The 25,000-nt window shown below is 31.1% G+C and overlaps 6 protein-coding genes across 11 annotated transcripts; 3 read left to right on the top strand and 3 right to left on the bottom strand.

The window, feature by feature from the left end:
* LOC123274876 (tyrosine-protein phosphatase non-receptor type 23-like) lies at positions 1-4,393 on the bottom strand (the record flags this gene model as incomplete). Of its 2 annotated transcripts, none has more annotated exon segments than XM_044742647.1 (5): positions 1-3,217; positions 3,278-3,480; positions 3,645-3,797; positions 3,887-4,193; positions 4,327-4,393. In XM_044742647.1, coding segments are annotated over 3 exon segments (3,507 nt in total), but the record flags the coding sequence as incomplete, so codon positions are not given.
* Positions 4,394-4,501: 108 nt separating this feature from the next.
* On the top strand, positions 4,502-12,695 carry LOC123274878 (protein spire). 5 transcript variants are annotated; one of them, XM_044742651.1, is made up of 16 exons: positions 4,502-4,668; positions 4,770-5,142; positions 5,236-5,273; positions 5,358-5,481; positions 5,568-5,704; positions 5,798-6,019; positions 6,140-6,169; positions 6,360-6,623; positions 6,713-6,839; positions 7,860-8,045; positions 8,273-8,358; positions 8,471-9,022; positions 9,098-9,346; positions 9,450-9,736; positions 9,822-10,078; positions 10,277-12,695. In XM_044742651.1, the coding sequence occupies exons 2-15, from the start codon at positions 4,878-4,880 to the stop codon at positions 10,063-10,065; spliced, it is 2,811 nt and encodes a 936-aa protein (XP_044598586.1). In that variant the 5' UTR covers positions 4,502-4,668; positions 4,770-4,877; the 3' UTR covers positions 10,066-10,078; positions 10,277-12,695. The 5 variants fall into 5 exon arrangements, with proteins under 5 accessions (XP_044598586.1, XP_044598585.1, XP_044598587.1 ...); XM_044742650.1 differs by having other exon boundaries at positions 9,822-12,695; XM_044742652.1 differs by having other exon boundaries at positions 4,503-4,668; positions 7,860-8,015; positions 9,822-12,695.
* Positions 12,696-13,011: 316 nt separating this feature from the next.
* LOC123274877 (polycomb protein Asx-like) lies at positions 13,012-19,041 on the bottom strand. The gene is made up of 7 exons (XM_044742648.1): positions 18,110-19,041; positions 17,772-18,028; positions 16,464-17,666; positions 15,861-16,151; positions 14,915-15,787; positions 14,572-14,814; positions 13,012-14,412 (listed from the first exon to the last, which is right to left on the bottom strand). The coding sequence occupies exons 1-7, from the start codon at positions 18,396-18,398 to the stop codon at positions 13,987-13,989; spliced, it is 3,582 nt and encodes a 1,193-aa protein (XP_044598583.1). The 5' UTR covers positions 18,399-19,041; the 3' UTR covers positions 13,012-13,986.
* A 346-nt stretch (positions 19,042-19,387) lies between these two features.
* On the top strand, positions 19,388-20,942 carry LOC123274873 (ribokinase-like). Its single transcript, XM_044742644.1, has 7 exons — positions 19,388-19,549; positions 19,628-19,760; positions 19,838-19,964; positions 20,039-20,200; positions 20,287-20,378; positions 20,459-20,647; positions 20,723-20,942. Exons 1-7 carry the CDS (start codon positions 19,500-19,502, stop codon positions 20,897-20,899), a joined length of 930 nt encoding a protein of 309 aa, XP_044598579.1. The 5' UTR covers positions 19,388-19,499; the 3' UTR covers positions 20,900-20,942.
* Positions 20,943-20,946: 4 nt separating this feature from the next.
* Positions 20,947-22,973, bottom strand: LOC123274872 (serine/threonine-protein kinase RIO1). Its single transcript, XM_044742643.1, has 3 exons — positions 22,764-22,973; positions 21,149-22,679; positions 20,947-21,063 (listed from the first exon to the last, which is right to left on the bottom strand). Exons 1-3 carry the CDS (start codon positions 22,817-22,819, stop codon positions 20,962-20,964), a joined length of 1,689 nt encoding a protein of 562 aa, XP_044598578.1. The 5' UTR covers positions 22,820-22,973; the 3' UTR covers positions 20,947-20,961.
* A 131-nt stretch (positions 22,974-23,104) lies between these two features.
* On the top strand, positions 23,105-24,879 carry LOC123274875 (translation machinery-associated protein 16). The gene is made up of 5 exons (XM_044742645.1): positions 23,105-23,344; positions 23,430-23,521; positions 23,617-23,757; positions 23,845-23,993; positions 24,112-24,879. Exons 1-5 carry the CDS (start codon positions 23,342-23,344, stop codon positions 24,348-24,350), a joined length of 624 nt encoding a protein of 207 aa, XP_044598580.1. The 5' UTR covers positions 23,105-23,341; the 3' UTR covers positions 24,351-24,879.
* The last annotated feature ends 121 nt before the right edge of the window (positions 24,880-25,000 follow it).

Below are 25,000 nucleotides of genomic sequence, written 5' to 3'. Positions count from 1 at the left end.
GGAACTCGGTACACTTGGTTGTCCGCTTTCAATATAACCCTGTTGAGATGAAAGGACATAAGGTGTTGTGTTTTGGATTAAAGTATTATTATTAGTATGATGGTAGTACTGTGATTCTGTTTGATTTATTCCAGAAATGTCCGACGGAGTACCAGAATATGTAGGTGCCACAGAAGAAGCCTCGTTAGAATGGATACCTGTTGCTTTGTTTGTCAAATATTGTTCTGGAACATTGTATCCTATATTAACAGCTTGAGCAGGAGGTTGCTGAAGATTCTGGGCAGCTGGATACTGTAAATTTGTAGTCTCTTGTGGATAAATTTGTTGAGAAAGGGTCCCACTACTGTGTGGGACCGATGACGGCAAAGAAGGATTATCTTGGTTTATAGAATAATTTGTAATATTTTCAGAAACTGGTGGCTGAATTTGTTGTTGTTGAATTTGCGGTACTACTGGCTGATAGGGGCTAACGTAAGCTCCACGATTAACATTTTGATACTCATATTGATGAGATCCAACATTTATATTAGATACTTGAGAATTTGAATCTTGAATTACGTTCATAGGCTGAAGTTGTCCAGCAGGAACTGGTGATGGTGTTTGATTAGGCGGCATAGCCTGATACGGTTGGTTGTAGTTCGACTGCTGACCCTGTATGTTTTGATAACCAGTATTAGCTGTAGTATATCCTTGGTTTGTACGGTAATCTGTGTATTGAGAGTATTGATTTGTATCTTCATATACTTGACCAGGATATTGAGTTTGATTCGGCAGTAATGACACTGATTCGTTTATCTGGTTGAAGTATCCCGCATATTGACTACTGTTACTTGCGACTTCTGTATTAGAAGAACCGCTAGCTTGATGATACATATGGTCGCTATTAGTAGTATTGGATTTAGCAAAACCTTGGACTGATGTACTTTGACTTGTAGAATTATAATTGTAATGTTGAGGAATGTAATTACTTCCTTGGTTCATATAATAATTGTTATATCCATAGTACTGATACATTTGTTGAGGATCTTGAAGTGTTGAATCAGACGTCATAGGAGGAACTGCATGAATAGGAATGCCATCAGGACCGATGTGATGTTCATTGGAGTAAGATTTACCGGTAGTATGAGGATTCGGCTGTACTGGAGCAACAGGAATAGTTTGTTTATCTCCATAAGGATTTTGATAAGATGGATTATTCTTTAGCCTATTCGCTAAGTGGTCTCTCAACTTCATGCCTGAGCCTTTTTTCTTTTCAGGAATTATTGGTAATGTAGATTCAATTGAATTTGTTTTACCATTTTTCGCGAGAATTTGTTCGCGTTCTTCTTCTTGAACTCTGCATGTGCTTTTAACTCTTTGCAAAAGTTTTGTAACATTCATCTCTAATTTACGATAAAATTCTAGACCTTTTGATGCTTTAGCCAATAAGTCTTCGTAAGCCTCATAAGAATTAATAAGAGATGCTATCATCGATTCTCGTTTTCTTATAATTTCTTCGACAGATTTACGAGTTTCAATTGTTCGTGCATAAGCATCCGTCAAAGCTGTCAATATATTATCTTGTGCCAGGAGATTCTGATCGATTAAATCAACTAATGACTGATGTTTCTTGAGATGCTCTGCAAAAAGAGTATCGAGAGGGGTTGATTCAGCTGTTGCAGTTACTAAAATTCGAGTGAGATTATCTTGAGATATTGATTCTTTTAATTTTAAATAAAGTTCACTTCTCTGTTTTTGCATTTCTTCTACTTTTCCAAGTATCCTTTTTAATTCTCGAACACTTTGTTTTTCTGTTTCATTTCCACCTTTAGTATTCCGATCAATTGTAGGTATGCTCGCCATGAGTTGATCTAATGGCTGAGATAGCTTTTGAAGATTATTTAAATGAAGTGACATAGCTCGGTGAAGAGCTTGATTACTCTCCGACGCTTTCGCATGTGCTTCTTCATATTTTTTTGCTTCTCTTGTTAAATCTGTAGCCACGATTGATGGAGGTCTTTTGCCCATCGCTTCTTGGTACATTTTTTCTTTTTGATCTTCTTCTGTAAGTAGTTTGTCAATATTTTCTAGCATTGTCTCAACATCTCCATATGTTGCTGACAGTTTTGCAGTAATGTCTTCAAGTTCTTTAATAGCAGTAGGTTTAGCATTTAATGCAGCACATCTTTCTGCTAATCCTTCTGGAAATGGCAAAGTATCAGCTTCTAATAGACGATCAGGATCCCAAAGACTCAAATGTTGTAATTTTAATGACGCAAGAAACATTTCAAGATCTCGATCTTTTTCTTCAATTTTTGAACCTACTGATCGAAGAATTTTAGCTTTCTCTTCAGAATAAAGTGAACTTGCTTCATGAACTTTCATAGGTACTAATCTTGCAAAAATATCCGGTCCAGATACTTCTGGATCATTTACATTAAAAGAAATACCTTTGACTAATGACGCGCCATTTACTGTAGGTAAAGCATCTTTTTCAGGTACTTCTTCGTGATAAATAAATTCATTTTCATTTTTTGCGGCCTTTCTTTTACCTTCAATTACGTCATTAGTAAACACAAGAGCTTCCTCGATAGCTTCTTTTTCACCTGTGACTCCAATAATACCAGTGGAACTTTTAGCAGTAGCATGAAGCAGTCGTGCACTATTTAAAGATGCTAACGCAGCATTATAAAATGCAACACGCTCCCCCATTTTTTGCTGCTCTTCCGAGGCTAGTCCTTGATACAACAGAGTAACTGCTGTATGATAAGAACGTTTAAATTTGACATAAGTCTTCCAACTTTTATACGTTTTTGATCCAACTGTATCAGCGATTGTACTCTCTTCACTGTTACTAGGCTCTAATGTCCATAAAGCTAGTGCATAATAATCAACGATTTGCTTAGCTACTTTAGCTACAATCGTTGGTTTGCGATTGTCTAACATACTTTTTTCGAGAATACATTCTTGAGCCTGAGCAAGACAAAGCTGATGCATGAATTTCATTAATTCTGGCGCCATATCAACTCCTGGTGGCTGCGGATAACTATTCTGTAAGTGTTCAAATGCCCAAGCTGCGCATTGAAAATGGGAGCACGCCATTTTCATACCATCTGCTGATGTACGTTCTGTTTTAGCTCCTAATTGTGTGTGTATCGCACCGATATTATATAAAATTGATATTATTTCGAAACGTATATTTGATAAACTAAATACCATATTTGCATACGTATCTCGCCTAAAATAAACGAAAAGAATTAGTATTTTTAAATTAAGACTCAAATCTTTGATTCATTACCATGAAAAAGGAACTGCTGCAGGTTCATCAATGCCCATAGGAAATCTACTTTGAACAAAATGCAATTGACAATAATATTTTTTAAGTAATGAACAGCCTATTACTGCTATCGGTGGACGTACTGCCATAGATCGAAGATTTTCCAGTTGATGAATTTCAGTTGTGTATGACTCTGGGTCTTCATTATAAAAGTCACGAATATACTGCAAAAAAGTTTGAGTAAATAAATGATGCAATATATCATATAAACCGACTGTATTAGTGATTATGTGAGTGATAATGAATCATTCAGTAGAATAAAACTACAATTATATTAAAATTTTTTAGTGCATAAAGTAATGACTTTAAAATTAAGTAAATTACGTACTTGTTTTAATTTTGGTCCAAAAATCGTAGGTTCTGAGCTGACTTTTAATTGGAACGATAACATAGGTAACCTTGGTACTGCTTCCATTTTTATTTGATTAAGTAATTAAATAATAAAATTTATCGTAAAATCGTGAAATGATATTACGACGATCTGAAATAATATTCACGAACATTAATATATTAAATTATTACTATTATTAGAGTAGTTGAAAAATGAGATTTGTAGTATTTAACACTCACTGGATGTTATCGTAAACGTCAAACAATATTTGGGCTCATAAATGCCATGAAGCTGTCTTCACTTTCTAATTCTTACAATTTAACTTTTGTAGTCGGTAAATTATAAATTTACAATTTTATTAAACATTATAATTCAGTAAATGTCAGTAGAACAGTATCCAAACTTAAAATAGATTAAAAAGATTTACCATGATTATTATTAAAAATATAATTAAATAAATAATTCACATTAAAAAATTTTATTTTTTTAATGATACCTATAGTCTGCAGGTTATTTCTATATATTCTCACTGAACTGCCTGAACTTCTAGAAAATATCTGGTTCTTAATAAATTGTACAGTTGTATGGATACAAATGACTAACTTCAAGTCAATGAAAATAAGAGGTAAGAAGGTATATATATATATATACATGTGTAGTCACTATCAGCTGTATTCACCTGCAGAAAAGAACGCAGTAATCGCACAATCGCACACAGTATAGTCGGACTATTAGCAGTAGCGTAGTGATCTTCAAAGAGAATTGTATCGCAAAAGATTTAGTTATTTTATCAAATAATTAAATATATCATAAATTAATTATACATAAATACGAGTTATATTTATACTTATCTATTCCTTCCACAGATACTTTAAAGTTGACATTTATTTAATTAGTCTTGAATTAATTCTCTATAACACAATATTATATTTATAATTATCAATATTTTATTCCATCCAAACTGCCATCCGAATTGTTCTGTGTCAATGGGTTAAACTAAGAGAATATATCATAATTTAGGGTAAATATAACAAATGTTTTTTTTTTTATAACTTTCTAAGTATTTTAATCGTTATCATTTAAATCTTATCTCATTATTTAATACATTTTATTTAATTCTAGTTTATCATAATATTGGAGTGAAGTCCCTCTCGCAAAAATTGGAGTATCAAATATTTATAAATTTCGATTATTTATAAGATAAAGTAATCACGTAAAAAATAAAAAAACATGGATGAAAAAAAAATAAAAAAACCTGTACCTAAACCCAGAACTCGTCGTTTAAACTGTAAATTAAATTGTGATGACACATTGAATCTTGAAGATACCTTACTGGCATTTAATGGACCAATTGGACAGGAGCAGGCTTGGGCTGTTTGTCATCAAACTGCTAAATATCTTGTTACACTTGGACCTAATAATTTTCAAGAATTGACTCATCTTAATCAAATTTTATTGCACAAGGAAGGTTATGTTGTACTGGATTTGCCCACAAGTAAGTAAACTATTTATTAATTGAAGATACAAGTAAACAGACTGTTATAAATTTTTCTTGAAATTCATTTGTTTATTTGATCTGTAAAATCAGATGTAAGCTCACATACTCTGCCTTCATCGGAAAGGAAGGTAAGAAAATTAACAAAAAACCATAATTGATTAAATTACTTTTTTGTATTCTGAACCAGTTGCATATTTTTGTTTTATTTTCAGGTCATTTTTTCCTTAGGAATTTTGATTTATAACGCTCTAGACTTTCGATTAGATCAAAAAGAAGAGAGACGTTTGTCCTTGGATTTGAAAGATCTGATTAATTTGATGACCTCCTGTGATGAAGGTATTTAAATTAGTATGATTTATTTTGATTTTTTATTAAAAAAAAAATTTTAAAACTCATTACTCATTTTTTTTTTTATGAAATAGAATATGAACCTGAAGAACGGCATGAAACTGACGATGAAGGAATAGGACGTGATTCTGAAGCAGAAATGGATGATCCACATGAAAGTAGCTCATATATTAGCAAATCGGATTATTACAGTTTGAAAAATATTGTTCAAGTAATAATTTAAAAAACTTCTATGATAAAATATAGAAAAAGATTTTTGATGAATGGAAATATTGATTTAAATTTTATTTTCCATTCAATTCAGGTCTGTATCAAACACGTACAGGGAACTGAAGAGCAAGCCGATGTTCACTACAGAGCAGTCATCCGTACATTTGTCCATGAAGCACTTGAATTAACGCAATTTCTGGAACAAGTTTCGGTCGAACGATTTCAAGATAACCCCAAACACTTTTCTAAACATTTGGAGCCAAAACCGGCTGTTGCATCTTGTCAGCAGCTAGATACTCTTGGCTACGATGATTGGGTAGGATGTCTTTTATCTAATTTATAAAAAAATATTTACCGATAAAATAGTTTTTTAATCAAATTAAAAATTTTTACCGACTAACTTAAATTTAATTTTCACGTAAATTTATTCTCCCAGACTGACATTAGGATTTGGCGAGCGATACAAGTATGTCATCTCTACTAACTTAAATGTATATTGAAAATCACATTATCATGGTTTAGATGGTCGTTATTTGTTTGAAAATTATTATATATACATATATTTTAAAATTTTTTAAAAATACAATTGTATAATACAATTTTTTTTTTATTTTGTTTTTTTTTAAGAAATTTACAACAATAGTTGAAATTTTCAGGCACGATTTTGGGTACAAGTAATTGGTGAGCTACGTCGTGGAATAAAATTAAAAAAAGTTGAAGAGAACTTAGGAAAACGTGGCCGTGCTCACAGTAAAGGACGTGGGACTGAGTTTGAATTGACTCCTTATGAGATTCTCATGAATGACATTAGAGAGCGTAGATATAATCTTAAAAAAACTCCAGCTCCTTCTCCACGTGTGACAAAAGATGCACGTGCCATAGTTCTCGAATTTATTCGAAGTAGACCTCCACTAAAAAAAGTATGTAAACTTTTTGTTTAAAACTAACAATTTAATTCTATTTTTCACGAATAAGTATATTTAATTATTTGTTTTAATAATATCAATAGGCATCTGAAAGACAATTGCCACCTAGGAGAAAACAATCTACTATGCGTGAATTACTGATGGAAAGTATTAAAAAACCACCTAGACCTTTGAGATCTTTTCGGGAACGTCAACTGAATGAGAAAAAAGGTCAGTTATCTATTAGATTATTATTTCAACCTTTTGCTCACTGGGAAAAGTAGTTTATTGGATTTAACTCTAGCTGCTCAAAAGTAGCCACTAAAGTTTTACACAGCACTAAATTACAGGCTATTTTAAAATTCAATTATCCTTTATCTCTAACCCTATGACCTTTCTATTATTTTCTTATAGTGATTCATAATCATGATTGTCATCCTGTTGACTTACGTCATAACTGGCTCGTGCGCATTGAATTATAAATCCTGTAGATTTATTATCGGTTATACATATATTTATTTTTACCTGCCATATGTCACTAATTAAGACATCAAGAAATAAATATTTTTCAATAATAACGAAAGTATAGAAAACAATTTTATAACTTTAGATAATATTTTGATTACGCTCTAGTTTAGTTTTTTGATAATAAAATTCATTAATGTAATGTAATTTTCATTAATATATAGAGTGTTCTCAAGATGTTGAGTTGAAACAGGTGTTTCTTACCTTGCGCAACTGTTGGGCTTCTCCATTTTTATTTCTCTGACATATTTGCCTAGTAAATTCCGGGTGACCACGAAAAGGGAGAGCAACCCTCCAGTCAGTGAAAGACGATCAATAATCGCATGGTCGTATAACAGAGAGAATAAAAGTAGAGGTGCGCCCGCGCGTGTATATAGACCTTAAACTATCCGATAAATTTCCTCGTGCACTGTAAATAGTCACCGCGAAAACCTTTAACCAAGAGTTAGTCATCATTGTAAGTTATATACACGTATCACGTCATTTATTTTTTTTTATTTTATCATTGGAAACAATCGATTAAAAATTTGAATATTAATATGATGGAGGTAGTGCTAATATTTTATTGTGGATCAAAATCGAAATGTGATAAATATTTATCGTCTTTAAAAGAAACAAAATGAAGTCAAGTCTGAGCTAAAGGTTTTTGTGTATTCTATGAGGATTTAGTCTAAAAATACGCAATGCTGCTAGCAGTTGGTGGTGAACCACGTCGTATTGTATTAGGTGAAGTTCCACCAGCTCAAGCTGAACAGGTACAAGAGCAGGAATCAGCTCAGGATGTTGCAGCTCAGTGGCGTCATTCAGAAGGTCAAGGTTCGCATCCAGTTCCGAAGCCCCGTCAACGGTTCAGTAAGCCTACTGAGGCTAAGGCTCGGAATCGTAAGTGTAGGAGACGAATTAGGGGATCAGGTAATCATCATCACCGTCATCTCATGTATCATCCATTATTTTTGTATTTTTTATGCGAGGTAGTTGGCTATTGTGAAACAGTTGGCACATGAATTTTCTTGACATGTCACATCATGATCAATCTGTCAATCTATAATCTTATAAAAATCTAAAGTGTGGGTTTTATATTTATCATTTTTAAAGTTTTCTCATTTTTATTAAATCGTTTATTTTATTTGTTAATACAGATAGTGGACAGGAGGCGGTAGAATCAAAAACTGGAGATCAAGATATCAAAAAACAACAGAGAAAACTTATTCCAGTCGATTTTAAAGTAAACATTCAAATTATTATTGTTATTTATTTATTTTATTTTTTTTTTATTATTATTATTATTACTGTAACCATAAAAATGTACATATTTAATTTTTTTTGTTAATCTATAGCTTGATATTGAAGAAGATGATGAAGATGACGATGATGAAGATGATGAATATGCAGTGACTAGATTTGACGACGATGATGAGCCTGCAGACAATGAAAATGATATGTATCAAAAATCTAAATGGTTTGGAGGCAAACCTCATGTTAGTGGTGACATTGATGATGAGGATGATAAAAGTTCAGCGAATCCTTGGAGAAAAACAGGAAAACTTCGCTTGACACAAAATGAATATCATCGATTCTGCGACGCTCAACTGGAATCGTATGATTTAGCAACACAATGTCCATCGAGACGGGCATCAGCACGAAAACATACTGGTCGTTGTAGCACAAAACCTTTGATTGCATTCTCCGGGACTTGTTCAGTGCCACACTCGCGGCCTCAAAGTCGTCAGCGTGCTGGAGTTATCGGAAACGATATTCGAATGAGTTTAAGTCCTAGTCCGAATGTAAGTCCAAGTATTAGTCCTCGTACCAGAGAAAGGATTCTCATGAAATCACACACCACGGTTGAACCTGAAAGTGATCATCATACACAATCTGACAATGAAAGGGTGAGTTTTACTTTTAAATAAAAAATATTGTTACATTAGTATATATTGCAACTAATTTTACTTTATGAAATACAGAAACCATCCCTTGGTGACATGTTTCTTGATGAAAGACTTTCGTTAACTCTTGAAGAAATAGTTCACATCCGTAGTGTTTTAACAAAAGCCGAGTTGGAATCATTGCCCGTTGAGGGGAGAGTAAAAGAAGACGTTGAAAAACGTCGAGTGTGTTTCTTATGCTTGAAAACACGCTTTGGTATCCTCGGTCCTTGGGGACAAAGATGTAGACTTTGTGAAAGAACTGTCTGTGTCAAGTGCTACTCAAAGGTATATTCTTATTTAATTTATCAAATATCTTGATCAGTATTCTTCTAGCTCACTATTTAAAGTCTCTAGTTACTAATATATTGATTTCAAATATGTCCCGCAGATGCGTATCCCAACAGAACATTTTGCCCATGTACCTGTAGTATTACTGTCACCTGGATTACTTCTTTCTCCATCGACTTCAGAACCTGATTCCACTAAAGGCCCTTGGCCAAGACCTGGTGGCGCAGTTGGATCTGCTCCAGCATCACCTGCTCACCGACGTCATGATCCAGCCTTAAATAACGGAACACCATTGTCAACACCGAATCCTGGAACGCCAGCTGACAATCTTACTCCTGGTTCGACACCTACATCTTTAGGTCGACGAGACGATCTTTTAGATAGGAGGTATATTACAGTTTTTTAATTAATTAATTCACTAATAGTAGTATGTATATATTTATATTTTTACTAATAATATTTTTACGAGCAGTAGGTATCCCAAAGTTGGCGGTAGTCCAAGTCGTATGAGTAATAGTGCTATCGGCAGTCTTGGTCCAGGTATTGGAAATGAACCTCTTGTAGCAGAGCGGCTTCGAGGCGTATCAATGGTTGTTTGTCATGATTGTCGTATTATGGTAATTCAGATTATTAAAAGTTCACGTAGTACCCGAGCGACAATACGCAACAATGTTATATCACGTTTGACTCTCAATCTTTCACCAGCATATGTTTAAATTCATATTAAATTATTAGCTGCATTCAAGTTTACTAAATTCTTAGCAGATCTGAGCATATCTTATAGCAACAACTTAAAAGAATTGTATTATTTTTTTTAAAAATCTATAATAAAACAATGCAAGGTATATTTATTTAAGTGTGTCTAAAATTAATTTTTTTGGTAGATAAAGTCAGCCCTGCTCAGAACTTAATAAACCTGAACGCAGCCATTAAATTGAAGTCATTGCTGTAGATTAAATAGATAGATGTGTTAAATGTAGTTCGAAACAAGAGTAAGAGAGAAAAAAAGCGTGTTAAAAAAAACGAATGATGGCGATATTATTGTAGATATATATATATATTTATCGGGGCCCAAAGTATCAAATATTTATCAGCGTGTAGTATTTTTTCTTAAAAACAAACAAAAACTATCGAGGAGGATTATTGTATTTAGTAGACTGGATAATTAATTACACAAATGTGGTAAATAACATTTGTCAAATTATTGCCGCAATTTGACGGTGGTAAACTCGTGGCCTAATTGGTATATAGTGAAAGTGTCAAACAAAAAAATAATTAACGACAAATAGAGTACAACTTGATTAAATAAGTCAATTCTCATGATATATACTATTATTACTCGGTATATTATAAATTCATTTTCAGGAAAAAATGGTTGACAGTTTATAATATACAATTGACTAATTGAGTAAAGAAAAGTAAATAAATAATTATAAAAACTAGAAGTATATAGAATGCATGTACATAAATGCTGGAGAAATAAAAGAGATTAAGTTTAATTAAAAGTAACTCTGAGAAAATAAGTTAACAACAATAAAAAAAAAAGTATTGTTGCTTAATTTTTTGTTCTATTAAAGAAAATGAAACTATATGCTTGTGATTATGATTACAAATGCTCGACTCTTGCCATTTACTCCATTGACTCGGTATCTGTATGCAAGTATTTAATGTTGATCGTTAAAATACATGTAAGTAATTGAAGTAAACATTATCATATAATGACTTAGTTTCACGCTATGAAAACTATTAAATATTATTTTGTTTTGACGATGTTGACATGATTTTGTCCAATCAATGTATAACAAGCAAATGATTGAAATTAGCAACCTTGTTTCCATCAAAATCCAGTTGATAATAGATAAATATCATAGTATGCTACTGTAGTACTTTTTTTTTTTCTTCTAAAAATACGGGCTGGCCCCCTTTACATATTGTTTATTAATTTATATCGCCGTTGACTGAAAAAATTTGAGTAAAAATTAACAGCGGGACATCAAAGATGAATTCATATTAATACTAATTACATAAATAAATATAAAAAAATCAATTTAATATATTAGTTGGTAAGAATTAAATTATTAATTAATAATTAATAATAATTATAGAAAAAGTGATATATGAATATTAAAATATTATTCCGTTGAAAGATATAACTACCATGTATGATGTATGTTCAAGTGCAAATGACATTTTCCTTGCTGTCTGAGACCAATATACGACGATGTCACAAATTAATTTAATTAATGAGTTGATATGAAATATTTTTTATTTGTTATATGAATAAATTTTTAATTAATGATAAAAAAAAAAAAAAAGAAAATAAAGTCAAAAGTAATTTAATTGTAATCTATAAGAAATTAGCGGACCTTCAATTTTATCGCATTTTTTAGCATTTCAACATTTATATAAATTCTTAAATTAATTTTATTACTATTTATTCTTTGTATTAATTATTTAAAATTATTGCTTATATTTATTATGATTAAAATAGCCGAAAATGATCTTTTTCTCTTAATTATTGAAAATCAATTTTGAAAGCTTATTCGAAATTGCATTAATAAAAATCAAATTATACAAATTTAATATTTTTTCTCCTCCACATTAATCTTGTTACTTGACGAAAATTGTTAGGATTCAAATTATAACTTTCGGAAAACTCTGTAATCAATAATAAAAAGGTACTATATAATGTTAATGTATAAAATGTTAAAATTCTAAATGCTCTCAAACAATAAAAGTAAATAACAAAAATAAAAATTACGAAAAATCTTTGTTTGATAAATTCTTGAAATTATTGTAATTTTTTTAAGATAAAATTTATTCTGTCTTCTGAACTTGAATATTAATCCGAAAAGTATTTTAGATTAATTTATTTATATTATTTATAAACAACATTGAAATATTATTGTTATCATTTATATATTGATTTATGATCCAATGATAAATTTAACTAAAAATTGCGTAAATAATATTTTCTGAACAACTATTTAAATTTCGTACACTGTCCGCTGAATAATAAAAATGCGAAAATCTTTATCAAGTACTATGTTCTATTTCATATGGCTCTACTGATATTTTAAGTGAAATCTATTCTGCAATTTTTTTTTTCTTCTCGAGGATTTTATGATACAATATGTTGTCTTTTTTAAATTATTTTGTTAGTATTATTAATATTAATGTTTTTTAGAAAAAATATTGCATAAGGTAAATAAATAAGGCTTTTTGTTTTGTGACAGAAATTATAAGAGCTATCATAACAGCAAAAAAAAATATACTTCCATAATGGTGCATTTATAAGAAAAGAATATAAACACTGATTTTAATTAATAAAATGTATAAAATCTAACAACGAACTTGTAATTATTTACTCACAACTTTCAATTTATGATAAATGATAAAATAGTAAGTTTGTGAGTAATCCATAAAACGTTGTTAAATACAATCTATATCAAGAAAAAAGAAACAGATTGATAAATAGTAAAAAAAAAAATAAAAAATATGTATATCCAATTAAATAATTATTATAAAATTATTTCTCCTTAATATTCCAATAACAGAAGTATTATTATAACAAAAATATAAATATTATAAACAATAAAAAGAGGATAGAAAAAAAATGTGAATAGACTACATTAATTAAATTGATTAACAAACCACCCAAATTAGTTTTAATCTAAGTATTTAATTTGTTGATTTCTAGGCATACATTTTACAATTGTATACGTTGTTGTACTATTCACCGTTTTGTTTTAGATGTGTATGCTTGTGTAGCTTTTTATTTTATTTTTATGAACAATCTTGCATTGATTTTAAAACGAGTAGAATATCAAAAACGAGATGAGAGTTATATACTCTGTGCCTCCAAATCTCGTCATCAAATTTCATTATTTTGTGATGAAAACATTTTCTTTCTTAGTTGTTTCATTTTTTAATAATTTTGTTTAATGCATTCATTTTCTACATTTTTTCAATGTTGAGCTTTGACGCATATTGAACGTATAAGAGGAAAACAAAAATTCTATTGATTTTTTTTTTTTTTTTAGACATCTGCACCTTTAACTTCGGTATTTTATTTATTAATTAAACATCATAGATCAAAGCAAGCTCCATTGTGGACGTTCGTACTGTAAAAACAAATGATATACATCACAATTGATATTTTTTTGTACCAATAATTAATTTAACAATTTAATTTATAGTTTAACTGTAGAACAAGTATAATTTAGCTGATAATTAGAAAAATGAGCTGATTTTTTTTATACAATTTTTAAAACTAAAAATAAAATTACATCTAAAATTTTTTATAATATATAGTTTATGCAAAAAGAAGCCGCATGTAATTTATTTTTAAAAATTTTTCATAGCAAGATTGAAGAAACAAGTACACTATACGAATTATTAAAAAAAATATAGATAAGACTTTTGTGAGTAAGAAAAATAACTTAATTGCAAATGCGACGATATACGATACATGAGCTTATTTTTAACTTCATTCTTTTTAATTTTTCACTCTCGCTTTTTATCGTAAATAAAGACTTTTAGTATCACGTCATGGATATAACACGAAATCTCATGACTTCACATGATTTCAAGTTTTTCATAGAAATATCAAGTTATCTTAATTTGCATTTTTAACGTCAGCGTATAAGACACGTCGCACAAATACGTTGAGGTCCGATACAATCGTCATGACAAAATGCTCCACACTGACGACAAATAACCATGGCACCGCGGATAGTACATTCACAAGGAGGTGGAGGATCACCACCCATAATTATACCTGGTGCACCCGGCTCAGCTCCTCCATTACCTCTACCGTCTGAGGTTCCTCTCGCTTTCAGCGTAACAGCTTGATGTGATCCTTCACCAGCACTCGCAGGTCGACCTCGTACTAAGTGAACTCCCACACCGATTCCTGTGATTTGAGGCGGCAAAGGTGGAGCTGATGAAGCACGTGGTGCCCCATCACTTACTCCAGTTCTTTGTACTAAGATGTATTGCCCGAAATTACCGGCACCGTTAGTACTAAGTTGTGCGACTGCAGTATTGCTATTTTCTGTCACCTGAAAAAGAATAGCAATAAGTGTTTTTGTTTAATTTTGATGCAATTTAGTAATAGTTTACTCTAATGTTATGAATTTACCTGAGTTCATCTTTAAAATCTTTGCGCATTAGTAAAAAACTTTTAAATAATAATATTATTTATAATAGGCTATACAAACCTCAATAGGCGCTGGCTGACGCGCTGTTGCAAACACTTGTCTCAGCATTACAGCTTGAGTTTTATTTTGACTATGTTTTTGATGTTGATGTGATGTTTGATGTGATTTTTGTGTTTTAACAGTTGTTATTGTGCGACCACCAGATTTGTTTGTGGTAAATGCACCGTCTCCACGAGCAAGCAGACTGGGTGGTGGTTTTAAGTGAGCTTTCAATTGATCTCTATTTGGTGAACTTTGAATAACCTGGATAAAAAATTAAAAAAAAAGGTAAATTATTAAAAGATATAAAAACTATTTATAAATATTAGTGATGAATCAGTAACGGATTTTATTTAAAACTAACCGCTTGACAAATTTGATAACTTCGTTCTAAATTAACAGCTCCAGGCGGTTCTTTAGTCGAGCTTCTTGATCTACTACTGCTTTGTTCTTTGTTACCATTTCTTGAACCACGATAGCTCCCTGGGCCTGAAGAACGTGCCGATCTGGCAGTAACATTAGTATTTGTGAACTGCTGCGGTTGCATATTTGCAACAATCGGCCGAGATTGAGTTACTGGAATCGGAGTTTGATGTTGAACTACTATTGCACTTTGTGGATGTCCCGCAGTGGTAACACTAACTGTTGCTTGAACATGTTGATGTGGTGGAATTGAATTGCTTCTGATATTAATGTTATTAGGTGGATTAACACGAGCCATGTTATTTTGGGCCAGTTGAACAATTTCTTCCGTTGAGCGAGTGACATTAACATGGTGTGTAGTTTGACTATGTTGTTGGGTTGAGATTCGTGTTGGTAATGTACTCGTCAACGTCGTCGTTGGGGTATTATCATGGCTTGCATGTAATCGCGTAGGAACAAATCGTATGGGTTGCAGAGTTGGAAAAGCAATAATGGGCGGACTTTGTGATGTTTGAACATTTTTTAAAAGACAACTAGTGACTGGGGCACTTATTGTCATTCCATCAGACTGGAAGGGTGTACTTTGGACAACTGGCAAAGATATGCAGTTGACTGACTCAGTTGAAGTTTCGTTAACAAATGGTGATTGCTGTTGTTGCTGCTGAACTTGAACTTGCTGATTTGACGTTGTTGAGTCGGTTGTTGTTGATGTATCGTTGCACTCATCCTGTGTCGTCACTGTAATATTTGCGGCAACAGAGCCATCTAAAGCAGCTGCAACCAAAGGCCAGGGAACCTGAAGATCTTCATGTGACTGAAAAAATTATTTAAAAACTTATAAATAAATTATTTCAAGAGATTTAATGTATAAATTAAGATATACTAACTGAATTATCATCAATAGTAGTATTGTTGTTAGTTACAGTGGTATCTACAGGCCAACTACATTCTAACATTTCAGAACAAACATAGTTATTAGCATCACGAAGTTCTTCATCTTCATTAATTTCTACAATATCAGACTGTTCTCGAATATCTTCTGTTGCTTCTGTTACTTCTTGTGTGTCAGTTTCTTCGGATCCATTAGAACCTATTTCCATACCTTCTAATATGGGATAAATTATTTCTTCCGTACAACCGGAAATTTCTTCATAGGCTTCTCTCATTTCTCCTCGTACCTAAATATTAATTAAAACAGTTAAATTATTCACTATTATATAAAAACAGTCGAAAAAAAATTACTTTGATAGACATACTTTTTTACTACAGTAAGTTAGCACTTGAAACGAAAAATACGTACTTTTGTTTTAACAATTTAAAAATTTACTATTTTATACGAAATAATTTTAATGAAAAAAAAATGATTTTTAAAAATAAAATTTAATAATATTTATAAAACACTAAATGTAAAAAGTGATACAAATAAAATCTAACTATTATTATTATTGTTGTATGAAAAAAAAAAAAAAAAAATTGAAATACTTATTTACCTCAAGTTCATGAATACGTTGCAGTGTTTCGCTGTCAATTTCCATAGCATCAGGAATAGGTTCAGAGTCTGCTGAATTAGCGCTAATGGTATCTGCGTTAATCTGAACATTTATAACATCGTGATCTTCAAGAATAAGACTATCAGATTTAACAGAATCATGAGCTGATATACTCTCAACTGCAGCAGCATTTTCACATTCAGATATCTCAAATATTTTATCACTGTCAGCTCTCGAAGTATCAAATTGTGCATCGAAATGATCTTCAACATCTACTTGGATTTCCGACACTTCAGATAAACTCATTGTAAGCTCTGTGATTGTATCACACTCGTCCTGAGATTGACACTCAATTTGCTCGCCGACTGTAAATTCTTGCGAATGTTCTAAATCTGACTCGGTTACAATCATTGTCGGTGTCACACTCGTAACTACTGTTGTAATTTCTTCTGTAACAACAGGCGTTAGTACTTGAATAATTTGTTCTTCCAAGTGAATTTTTTCCTCAGGACTCGGTGATGGTATTATTTCTGGTTCCTTAGATTCTTCTTCAGGCTGAATTTCGACTTCAATAATTTCAGAAATATTTGTTTGATTAGTTTCCATTGGAATTTCTGTTTCTAAAGGACTTTCAAGTTTCTCCAACTCTTCTTTATATTCTTCTTCATTACTTTCTTTTTCAATTATTCCATTAGTTATTACTGTTTCTACAATATTATCACTAGGTGGTTGCTCCTCCAGTCTATTATCTATTTCAGGAATCGTAGTATCCTTTAATAAAGATTCATGTGACGTGTCAGAATTAATACTTGGAGTCTCAGGGACCGGTGGATTTATTCTAGTCGGAGCATCAGTCTCTTCTATTTTTTCGGTAGTTATAACAGGTCGTTGATATAATTCAGGCGTATATTGCTCATGGGTAGACTCTAATCTAAGGCGTAAACTCGACCTTGTAACTGCTCCTCCAGTTCTTGGTTCATTCATACAGTGCAATCCAAGTCTAAATTTAGGTTCTCTCTTTTCACCCCAGATAGGCTCAAAGTGTTTAAGTTTCCAAGGATCGAGTTTATTTTTATCCTTTTCCGCTTCCATTTTCAGTCTTTGCTGATTTTCAGGCGTAAATTCACCCTCAGCTAGTCGTTTACGCCATTCTAAACAAGCGCGAGCAAAAAATTCGTTATTTAGTCCAGAAGTAGCAGCATCCTAAAAAAGTAAATAAGTTTTAAATAACTATTACTATATTAATTTTTATTTTTTTAAAACACAATTGAAGAAATGGTTTAGTAGAAAAATATTATTTGAAATTACTTGTCTATCGACAGCAGGCAATAATTGAGCGAGCTTCCTCTGATACAACGGAGGAAGTCCTTGGAAGGTATGCCTGTTTAACAACGCCCGAAGACTTGTGCTCGCAAGGATACTAGCTGGGGACTCTAAGTCTACTAAACCTGCCTCCAACTGTGCGGCTGCAGAGAGTCTTTTCGTAGAACGTCTTCTACTAGACTTAAGACTAAACCCTGGTAAACTTGCTAAGACTTCTCTCATCGTTGCAGCTGGCTCTTCGACTAAGAAATAATTATAACGAATAATAATTTCAATCCAATAATACTGTAATTGTTAAATAAATAAATAAATTAATTAATTACCTATTATAGAGTGCTGCATATTAGGTATTGAAAGCGGTGGATCATTAGTTGGTGGAGGCGGCGACGGAGCCGGTGGAGGTGCAAGAGGTTTAACAACAATTCGAGGAAGTGTTCGTGAATTACCCGATGCAATTGTTGTATTTTTTCTCCGTCTTTTCGCTTGTTGACGCAAGGCATGTTTAATGACTTTTTTACTATGAACCATTCCAGAATACCCGGAACAACCGGGATTAGTTTCGCCAATTCCATCAACTTTGCTCGTCTCCACCTCGATATCCATAGTACGCATTTAGCAATATTTACAAGCTAATCATCATAATTTAAACAAATCACACATCGTCAAGATCATCTCGATTGAACGAAAACGAATATTATCATTTAAACCGGTCATCGAGCAAGTACTTGACGATGTTTACTATAAATCAGTCGTATACAAACATTCTTGCTCTTATAATTAAATATAATAATTTATAATTTTAATCGAGCAAAATCATAGAAAAACCTATAGTAGTCATAACAACATTTGGACCGAAATAAAAACATTTGGATAATCAGCGATTATTAGCTTCCTTGAGCAAGTTAGGCCTTTTGAACTTTTAAATTATTTTTTGCTAATCATGAATTACACATTAGTTTGTATTACTGTCAGTAGAACAATTGTGTTTTTTTACTTTCAAAAAGTCCACTTTGTGATGGAAGTACTTGGCCTGCAATGCGTAACACTCACAACTCTCTTGCGATTTTGCTTTGTTCGGCCATGTTGCAAATGCGTATTTACACGAACTTAATCTGATTAACAAACATATTTGTTATTTTATTTGTAATTTTTTTTAAAACAACACTTGTTTTATTACAATTGTTAAATGATAATTAATATTATTTAATCATGAATTGTGGTAATATTTATGAATAACAAAGCAATCACTAATACATGGCGTACACTCATATTATTATTTTTCATTTATTTTTTCAATGTCTGCCAAGCCTACTGTCGAGAAAGTAAATACCCATGTTAGCGAGGATGTGTTGGTAATAATATTTTAAAATATTATTGTATTTTCATATTTTTCATATGTATGTTCTGAGACATTCTCGAGATGTCACAAGTTTCATTTGTCTTGTTTATACATTTTTGTTTATTGAATGATAAAGAAAAATGAAAAAAAAAATTATAACAATAATAACTGATAAGAAAGAATGTACTTACTTAGATTAATTTATATTGTAACATTAAATAAAGTATTTTTTAATTAAATAAAAAAATTAAATTTAGATAAACTTTATTAAACAAGATAATAATTTTTATATCAATTTATACGATAATAGTGGCTATTGGTAATTTAAACTGTGAATATAAAATTTTTCATGAAAATATAATTTAATTGATAAAATGTCAAAATTAATCGTTGTGGTTGGGTCTTGCATGGTCGATTTTATAAGGTAAATATTATTATCCCATAAATTTACTTTACACATCTAATTCATATTAGGAATAAATTTAATAATGATTTTTTGCAGCAATGTTGAACGTCTACCTAAAGCTGGAGAAACCGTACTTGGCAAAGAATTTAAAAGATCTTGGGGAGGCAAAGGAGCAAACCAATGTGTTGCTGCTGCTAAGCTTGGAGCATCAACTACGCTGATTGCTTCTGTATAAAACTTTAATGAATATTTATTCAGAAAATTTTTATATAATCGATCATTTTTAATGTAATTTTTTGTTTATAGCTGGGATTGGATATTTTTGGAGATGAATATTTTCAAGCTCTTAAGTCATTTAATATCGATACAAAATATATAAAACTACGAAAAAATATTAGTAGTGGAATTGCTCAAATTATTGTTGATGATAATGGTTAGTAACTTTATTTCATCAGTACTAGTTTTTTATTTTAGTATTTATTAATATTGATCTTATTTTTATTGAAGGAGATAATAAGATTGTAATTGTTCCTGGTGCAAATACATTGCTGAGTCCTGCAGATGTTGATGAAGCAGAAGATGCTGTCAAAAAGGCAGCTGTTCTTTTAGCTCAGTTTGAAACTTCTCTAAAGACTACTCTGCGTGCTTTGGAGCTTCATAAAGGCCATGGTATATATTTTTTTTTTAAATTACTATTATTCGTATACTGAGTCGATACTATTTTTCAATAACTAAACTATAAAACTTCATTACAGGAATTTCTATAGTAAATGGAGCACCTGCTTTAGCAAATCCTGACTTGAATGTTCTAAAAAATTGTGATATATTTTGTGTTAATGAGACTGAGGTATCGAATCATTTTTCATAACTAGAATAATTGTTAAATTAAAGAAAAAGTAAATAATTATGAATGAATTTTTTTAATAGGCTGAAGTTATGAGTGGAATCGAACCACTGACGTTAAAAAATACGCAAGAAGCTTTGAATAAATTTTTTAAGCTGGGCTGTAATACTGTAATAATCACCCTTGGTGCTGAAGGAGCTGTGTTTGCATCTCGTGATAATCCAAAAATGGTTCATGTTCCTGTTGAAAAAGTGAAACCTGTTGATACCACTGTAAGTTATAATTATTTGTAATTTGTTCATTTTAATGCTATTTACAATACAAAAAATTATATTTTAAATTATTAGGGCGCTGGAGATGCATTTTTAGGTGCCCTAGCATACTTTATAGCTTATCATCCAAGTTTAACGTTAAAAGAACAAATTAGAAGAGCTTGTCATGTTGCTAAAGAAAGTGTTTTGAAAGCTGCAACTCAGGCGAGTTTTCCAATGAAAGAAGAACTGTCAAAAGAATTATTTTTATAGAACAATTTTATTATTTATATTAAATAATATACATTCATACGTATGTTAATTGTTTTTACAATTTATTTTTTCTTTGCCAAACGTTCTTTCCTTTTCTTTACATGTTTTTTCACTTTAACTTTCCGCTTCTCTGCTTGCATTTCTTTAATTTTCTTCTTCCGAGCCTGAAATCAAGATTAATTAAAAAAATATAAATATTTCGTTCTATACCATTTTATTAATATTTTTTTAATAAACAATATAGTTTACCTTTTTTTCTTCAGGAGTTTCATCTTTGCGTCTTATAAACTCATTATTATTATCATCATCATCATCATCATCATCATCTTCATTATCACAACTATCATCATCAGAACACTCTTCGGAATTATCTGACTCTTCGTTATTATCAGAAATATTATTATCATTCGATTTCTCATGCATATTTTTATCTTCAAGAATTTTAGGAACTTTTGCTGTTTGAAGATCGGCTTTCAATCCAACTAACGTTTTATAAATTAAATCTTGTTTTCCAGATTTAGCAAGATCAATATCCCGTTCAATATCTACGACTTGTGTAAGATTTTGTGGAATGTAAGCTTGTTTGAAAACTTCAACTTCAACAATTTTTGTTGGATCACTAAATTCTTGATCATTTAAAACGCTTTCAGACACAGCATCTAAATAATCATCCATATTTTCTTCAGTAACGGTGGGATCGGTGATAAATTCGAATAATTGTTTTACAGACATGACAGCGACATCATTTTTGCGGAAGAATTCAGTGATGTTTGTACAATCTTTCATTAAAAATTGTAAAGCCATCGGGTGATCGTGTTCAACTGCTTGAGAAACATCAATAACAACAATTGAATCATTAAAGTACAGCAAATTGTATTCACTCAAGTCAGCATGAACAAGTCGAGATTTATTGTAGATTCGCCACATCATTTCAATACATTCTCTGTAAAGTTTTCGTGGTTTTGATGATTTCAAGACAGCATCTTTGAGTTTCGGAGCTGGCCAACGATTAGAACCAATGAAATCCATAAGAAGAACGTTACCACGTAAATAAATAGGATTGGGTGCTGATACTCCGTTTTTAATCAACCTTGTTAAATTTCTAAATTCCTTTTCTGCCCACATCTGGACCATTTTCCGAGGATTTCGACGACAATATCCATGCCGCCATCTAAATTCTCCAGTAACATATTTGTCTCGATCTTTAAAATGAAGAATAGATGTTTTGTAAATTTTGATTGCCAATTCGATACCTGTTTTCGATTCACCCCAATAGACATTTGCTTCCTTTCCTGTGGAAATACAACCATCAATTAAATTGATAAATCCGTGATTTAACATTTTAAATAATATCATTCTAGTTCGAGGATCTAAGACTTGTTCGACCGTAGCACGATCATGCTTATCTTTATTTCTGATTCGTTGGTTGTCTATTCTTTTGTTTGATTCATTTAAAACATTAGCTGCACCATGTGGTATTGACAGTTCTTCATACTTTTCAATATTGATTTTATTAGAATATCTACGAGATAATTTATCTTTAGGCTGATATTTGGTTATCTTATTAGAAACTCCTTGAGCGTTTTTATTCGGATTAGAGTTATCAATTTGACTCCTTTGACCGTCCTCATCGTAATAATCATATTCATCATCATCGAAATCATAATCATCGTCGTTTATTTCATAAGAATCATCAAACTTTTCAAGATCTTCGTTGGTGATTCCTAATTTAGACATGTCAGCATTTAAATTAAATGGCTTCTCTTTAGCATTACTAAACCTTAAAAAAATTATACAAATGTCAATGTTGTTTATTGCATCATAAGACATAACCAAACATAACTTGAAAAAATATACAACTTACTCTATTGTATCTTCTTCAGCGTCACTAAATTGCCCCTCAACAATTTCATTAGCCATTTTTATTCTTTTTTTTCGTTAAATTAAGTTGATATATTTGTTATAATAAATAATATTATGAGTTACAAAAATATGTATGCTTAAATCCAAGAAACATGTGATCACAAAACTGCACACAACCACAACCACGGTCAAAGAGTGTATTTAAGCGCGTAAGCGCCTGCTCGCCCACTATGTATTTGTATTAGTTGTATTAGTGTATTAGTATGACTAGCTTATCGACAACGAAGAAGTTAATTTTCGCCACAAGATGCCACCAAACTTCTGTTTTTGAACATTATATATTTTTTTTTCGATAATAGTTCACTTTGTGAGTGTGAGTTCCACGTGCTCTAAAGGCCTTCTTAAATTTGTTACACTTTGTCATTATCATTCTTAATCATTAGACTTATTTAAATAACTTATCAACTACTTCCGTGCAGTTTTTACGTTCTCATTTATTGTTGGTTAATTCGAATAACTTTATTGAGGTTAGTCGTAAGAGTTTTCGCTTAAAAAAATAGTAACTACATATTTGTCAAAATGGTAAGTAATTTTAATCTAAATACATTTAATAATTGAAAAAATGTTATGCTAATTATCATATTTTAATGAAATGTTTCTATTATAGTCGGTTGCTCTGAAAAAAGGATTATCCAAACAAAAGAAAATGCTTCATCCCAACAGTAGAAAAGTAAACGCTATTGTTAAACAAAACAAAAAGTTTGTATAATTATCATTAATATTATCATTATACTTTTATAGATTAGTTTTATTTTTATTTGGATTAAATTTATTTTATTTTTCATTATTTACAGAATAGTGAAAAGAGAACAAATGAAACAAACAGGTATGATGAAACAAAATTTAATTAGAGAGAAAATGCTGTGGTTCAAAGAACATATGAAACCTAAAATATGTCCATATACTTCAGAATTAACAGCTGAATTACTCGAAAAGTAAGTAAAATTTTGTAATTGAGAGAATTTAATTAGCACGATAAAGAATTGATTGGTTTGAAGATAATTTAATTAATTTAATTTTAGATATATTGCAAGGTATGATGAAGAACTGAAGACAATAGCAGATAAGAATAAAGTTCGTAATAAAAAAAATCGAAGTAATGCAAGTCGTGAAGATATACTTCGAATGAGTAAAGAAAGAGATGAAGATGAATACAATGGTTGTGGAATAGGTAAATTATTGGTGTAACGTATAATACAATTTCTTTTTGACAAAGTTTATAATATTATGCAACTATTTTTGTCATTATTTAAATCTGATGATTTGATTAAAATCAATTTCACTTGTAGAAATACCCAACATCTTAAATTCAACACAGTGCGAAATGTTGCGCAAGTGGGACGGAGACGTGCGTTACCTTCCAAACTTTGTATTTCGACGCTTTGGCAGACGACATGTCGAGCAAAATAAAAAAATGTTAATGACCAATAATGCACCTGATACAGAAAGCTCGCCGGCGCAAAAAGACAAAGAAAATGAAAAGACTAAAAATGCAGTTAAAGATAAAGCAGAGATGGATGTTGACTAAATATTTTTAAATAAATAAAAATACTTGTATAAAAAAAAAATAATCATTTTTAATCCCCACTTATAAATTATAAATTAAATGACATAAAAAAGTTTTATTACAGGAGAAAATTGAATAATGAAACGGATAAAAGTCGCCTGACGACATAGTATTTTATGATGAGAGTATCGACGAATACCACGACAGAGATGGAGCAAGCTGGTGGGTCCTCAAGTGAAACTCATTAATGTAACTGAGAAGAAACTTTAAATACCTGTCGGTATGATCAGAGGTTGTATCTATACGGTTATTCATTCTCGTTGGAGACCAAGAGATTTTGCGGTTAGAGATGAAGAAGCCAGGGGCTAAATGTTACCTGTACGTTCCACTGACCTAAATCCCCAAATCATGATTTTATACGAGAGTTCCCATATACATTGCTTTTTCCCTTTCACATTTGTACAGCATCATTACTTCTTCTGACATGCCTTAGCTTTGAGCTTATTGTACAATAAATATACGTTTCAATTTCTTTTTATAAATTTTTTTTTTCTAACTTTTCGGAAAGTTTTATCCGAAACACTGTTGATTTTCAATTCATTTCAGGGTTTATGTAGTTTGTTTTATAATTAATACTTTTATGGAATTTATTTTAGTATGTATATTATATT

This window comes from Cotesia glomerata, unplaced genomic scaffold, assembly GCF_020080835.1.
Source record: "Cotesia glomerata isolate CgM1 unplaced genomic scaffold, MPM_Cglom_v2.3 scaffold_86, whole genome shotgun sequence".
Classification (NCBI taxonomy): Eukaryota; Metazoa; Arthropoda; class Insecta; order Hymenoptera; family Braconidae; genus Cotesia; species Cotesia glomerata.
Note: the sequence above shows the minus strand (reverse complement) of the source record. Positions and strands in the feature narration are given on the sequence as shown.

Excerpts from the sequence above, each read along its gene's own strand:
- LOC123274878 (XM_044742651.1), top strand. The coding sequence starts at position 4,878 with ATGGATGAAAAAAAAATAAAAAAACCTGTACCTAAACCCAGAACTCGT. Across the intron at positions 5,705-5,797 it reads GTTTGAAAAATATTGTTCAA|GTCTGTATCAAACACGTACA; the intron begins GTAATAATTTAA and ends CATTCAATTCAG. Across the intron at positions 6,170-6,359 it reads GGATTTGGCGAGCGATACAA|GCACGATTTTGGGTACAAGT; the intron begins GTATGTCATCTC and ends TGAAATTTTCAG.
- LOC123274875 (XM_044742645.1), top strand. Across the intron at positions 23,758-23,844 it reads ACAGCTGAATTACTCGAAAA|ATATATTGCAAGGTATGATG; the intron begins GTAAGTAAAATT and ends ATTTAATTTTAG. Across the intron at positions 23,994-24,111 it reads ATACAATGGTTGTGGAATAG|AAATACCCAACATCTTAAAT; the intron begins GTAAATTATTGG and ends TTTCACTTGTAG.
- LOC123274877 (XM_044742648.1), bottom strand. The coding sequence starts at position 18,398 with ATGCGTACTATGGATATCGAGGTGGAGACGAGCAAAGTTGATGGAATT. Across the intron at positions 17,667-17,771 it reads TGCCTGCTGTCGATAGACAA|GATGCTGCTACTTCTGGACT; the intron begins GTAATTTCAAAT and ends TTACTTTTTTAG. Across the intron at positions 14,413-14,571 it reads GTCAGCCAGCGCCTATTGAG|GTGACAGAAAATAGCAATAC; the intron begins GTTTGTATAGCC and ends ATTCTTTTTCAG.
- LOC123274872 (XM_044742643.1), bottom strand. The coding sequence starts at position 22,819 with ATGGCTAATGAAATTGTTGAGGGGCAATTTAGTGACGCTGAAGAAGAT. Across the intron at positions 22,680-22,763 it reads GCTGAAGAAGATACAATAGA|GTTTAGTAATGCTAAAGAGA; the intron begins GTAAGTTGTATA and ends AATTTTTTTAAG. Across the intron at positions 21,064-21,148 it reads AAACTCCTGAAGAAAAAAAG|GCTCGGAAGAAGAAAATTAA; the intron begins GTAAACTATATT and ends TCTTGATTTCAG.
- LOC123274873 (XM_044742644.1), top strand. The coding sequence starts at position 19,500 with ATGTCAAAATTAATCGTTGTGGTTGGGTCTTGCATGGTCGATTTTATA. Across the intron at positions 19,965-20,038 it reads AATTATTGTTGATGATAATG|GAGATAATAAGATTGTAATT; the intron begins GTTAGTAACTTT and ends TTTTTATTGAAG. Across the intron at positions 20,648-20,722 it reads TGAAACCTGTTGATACCACT|GGCGCTGGAGATGCATTTTT; the intron begins GTAAGTTATAAT and ends TTAAATTATTAG.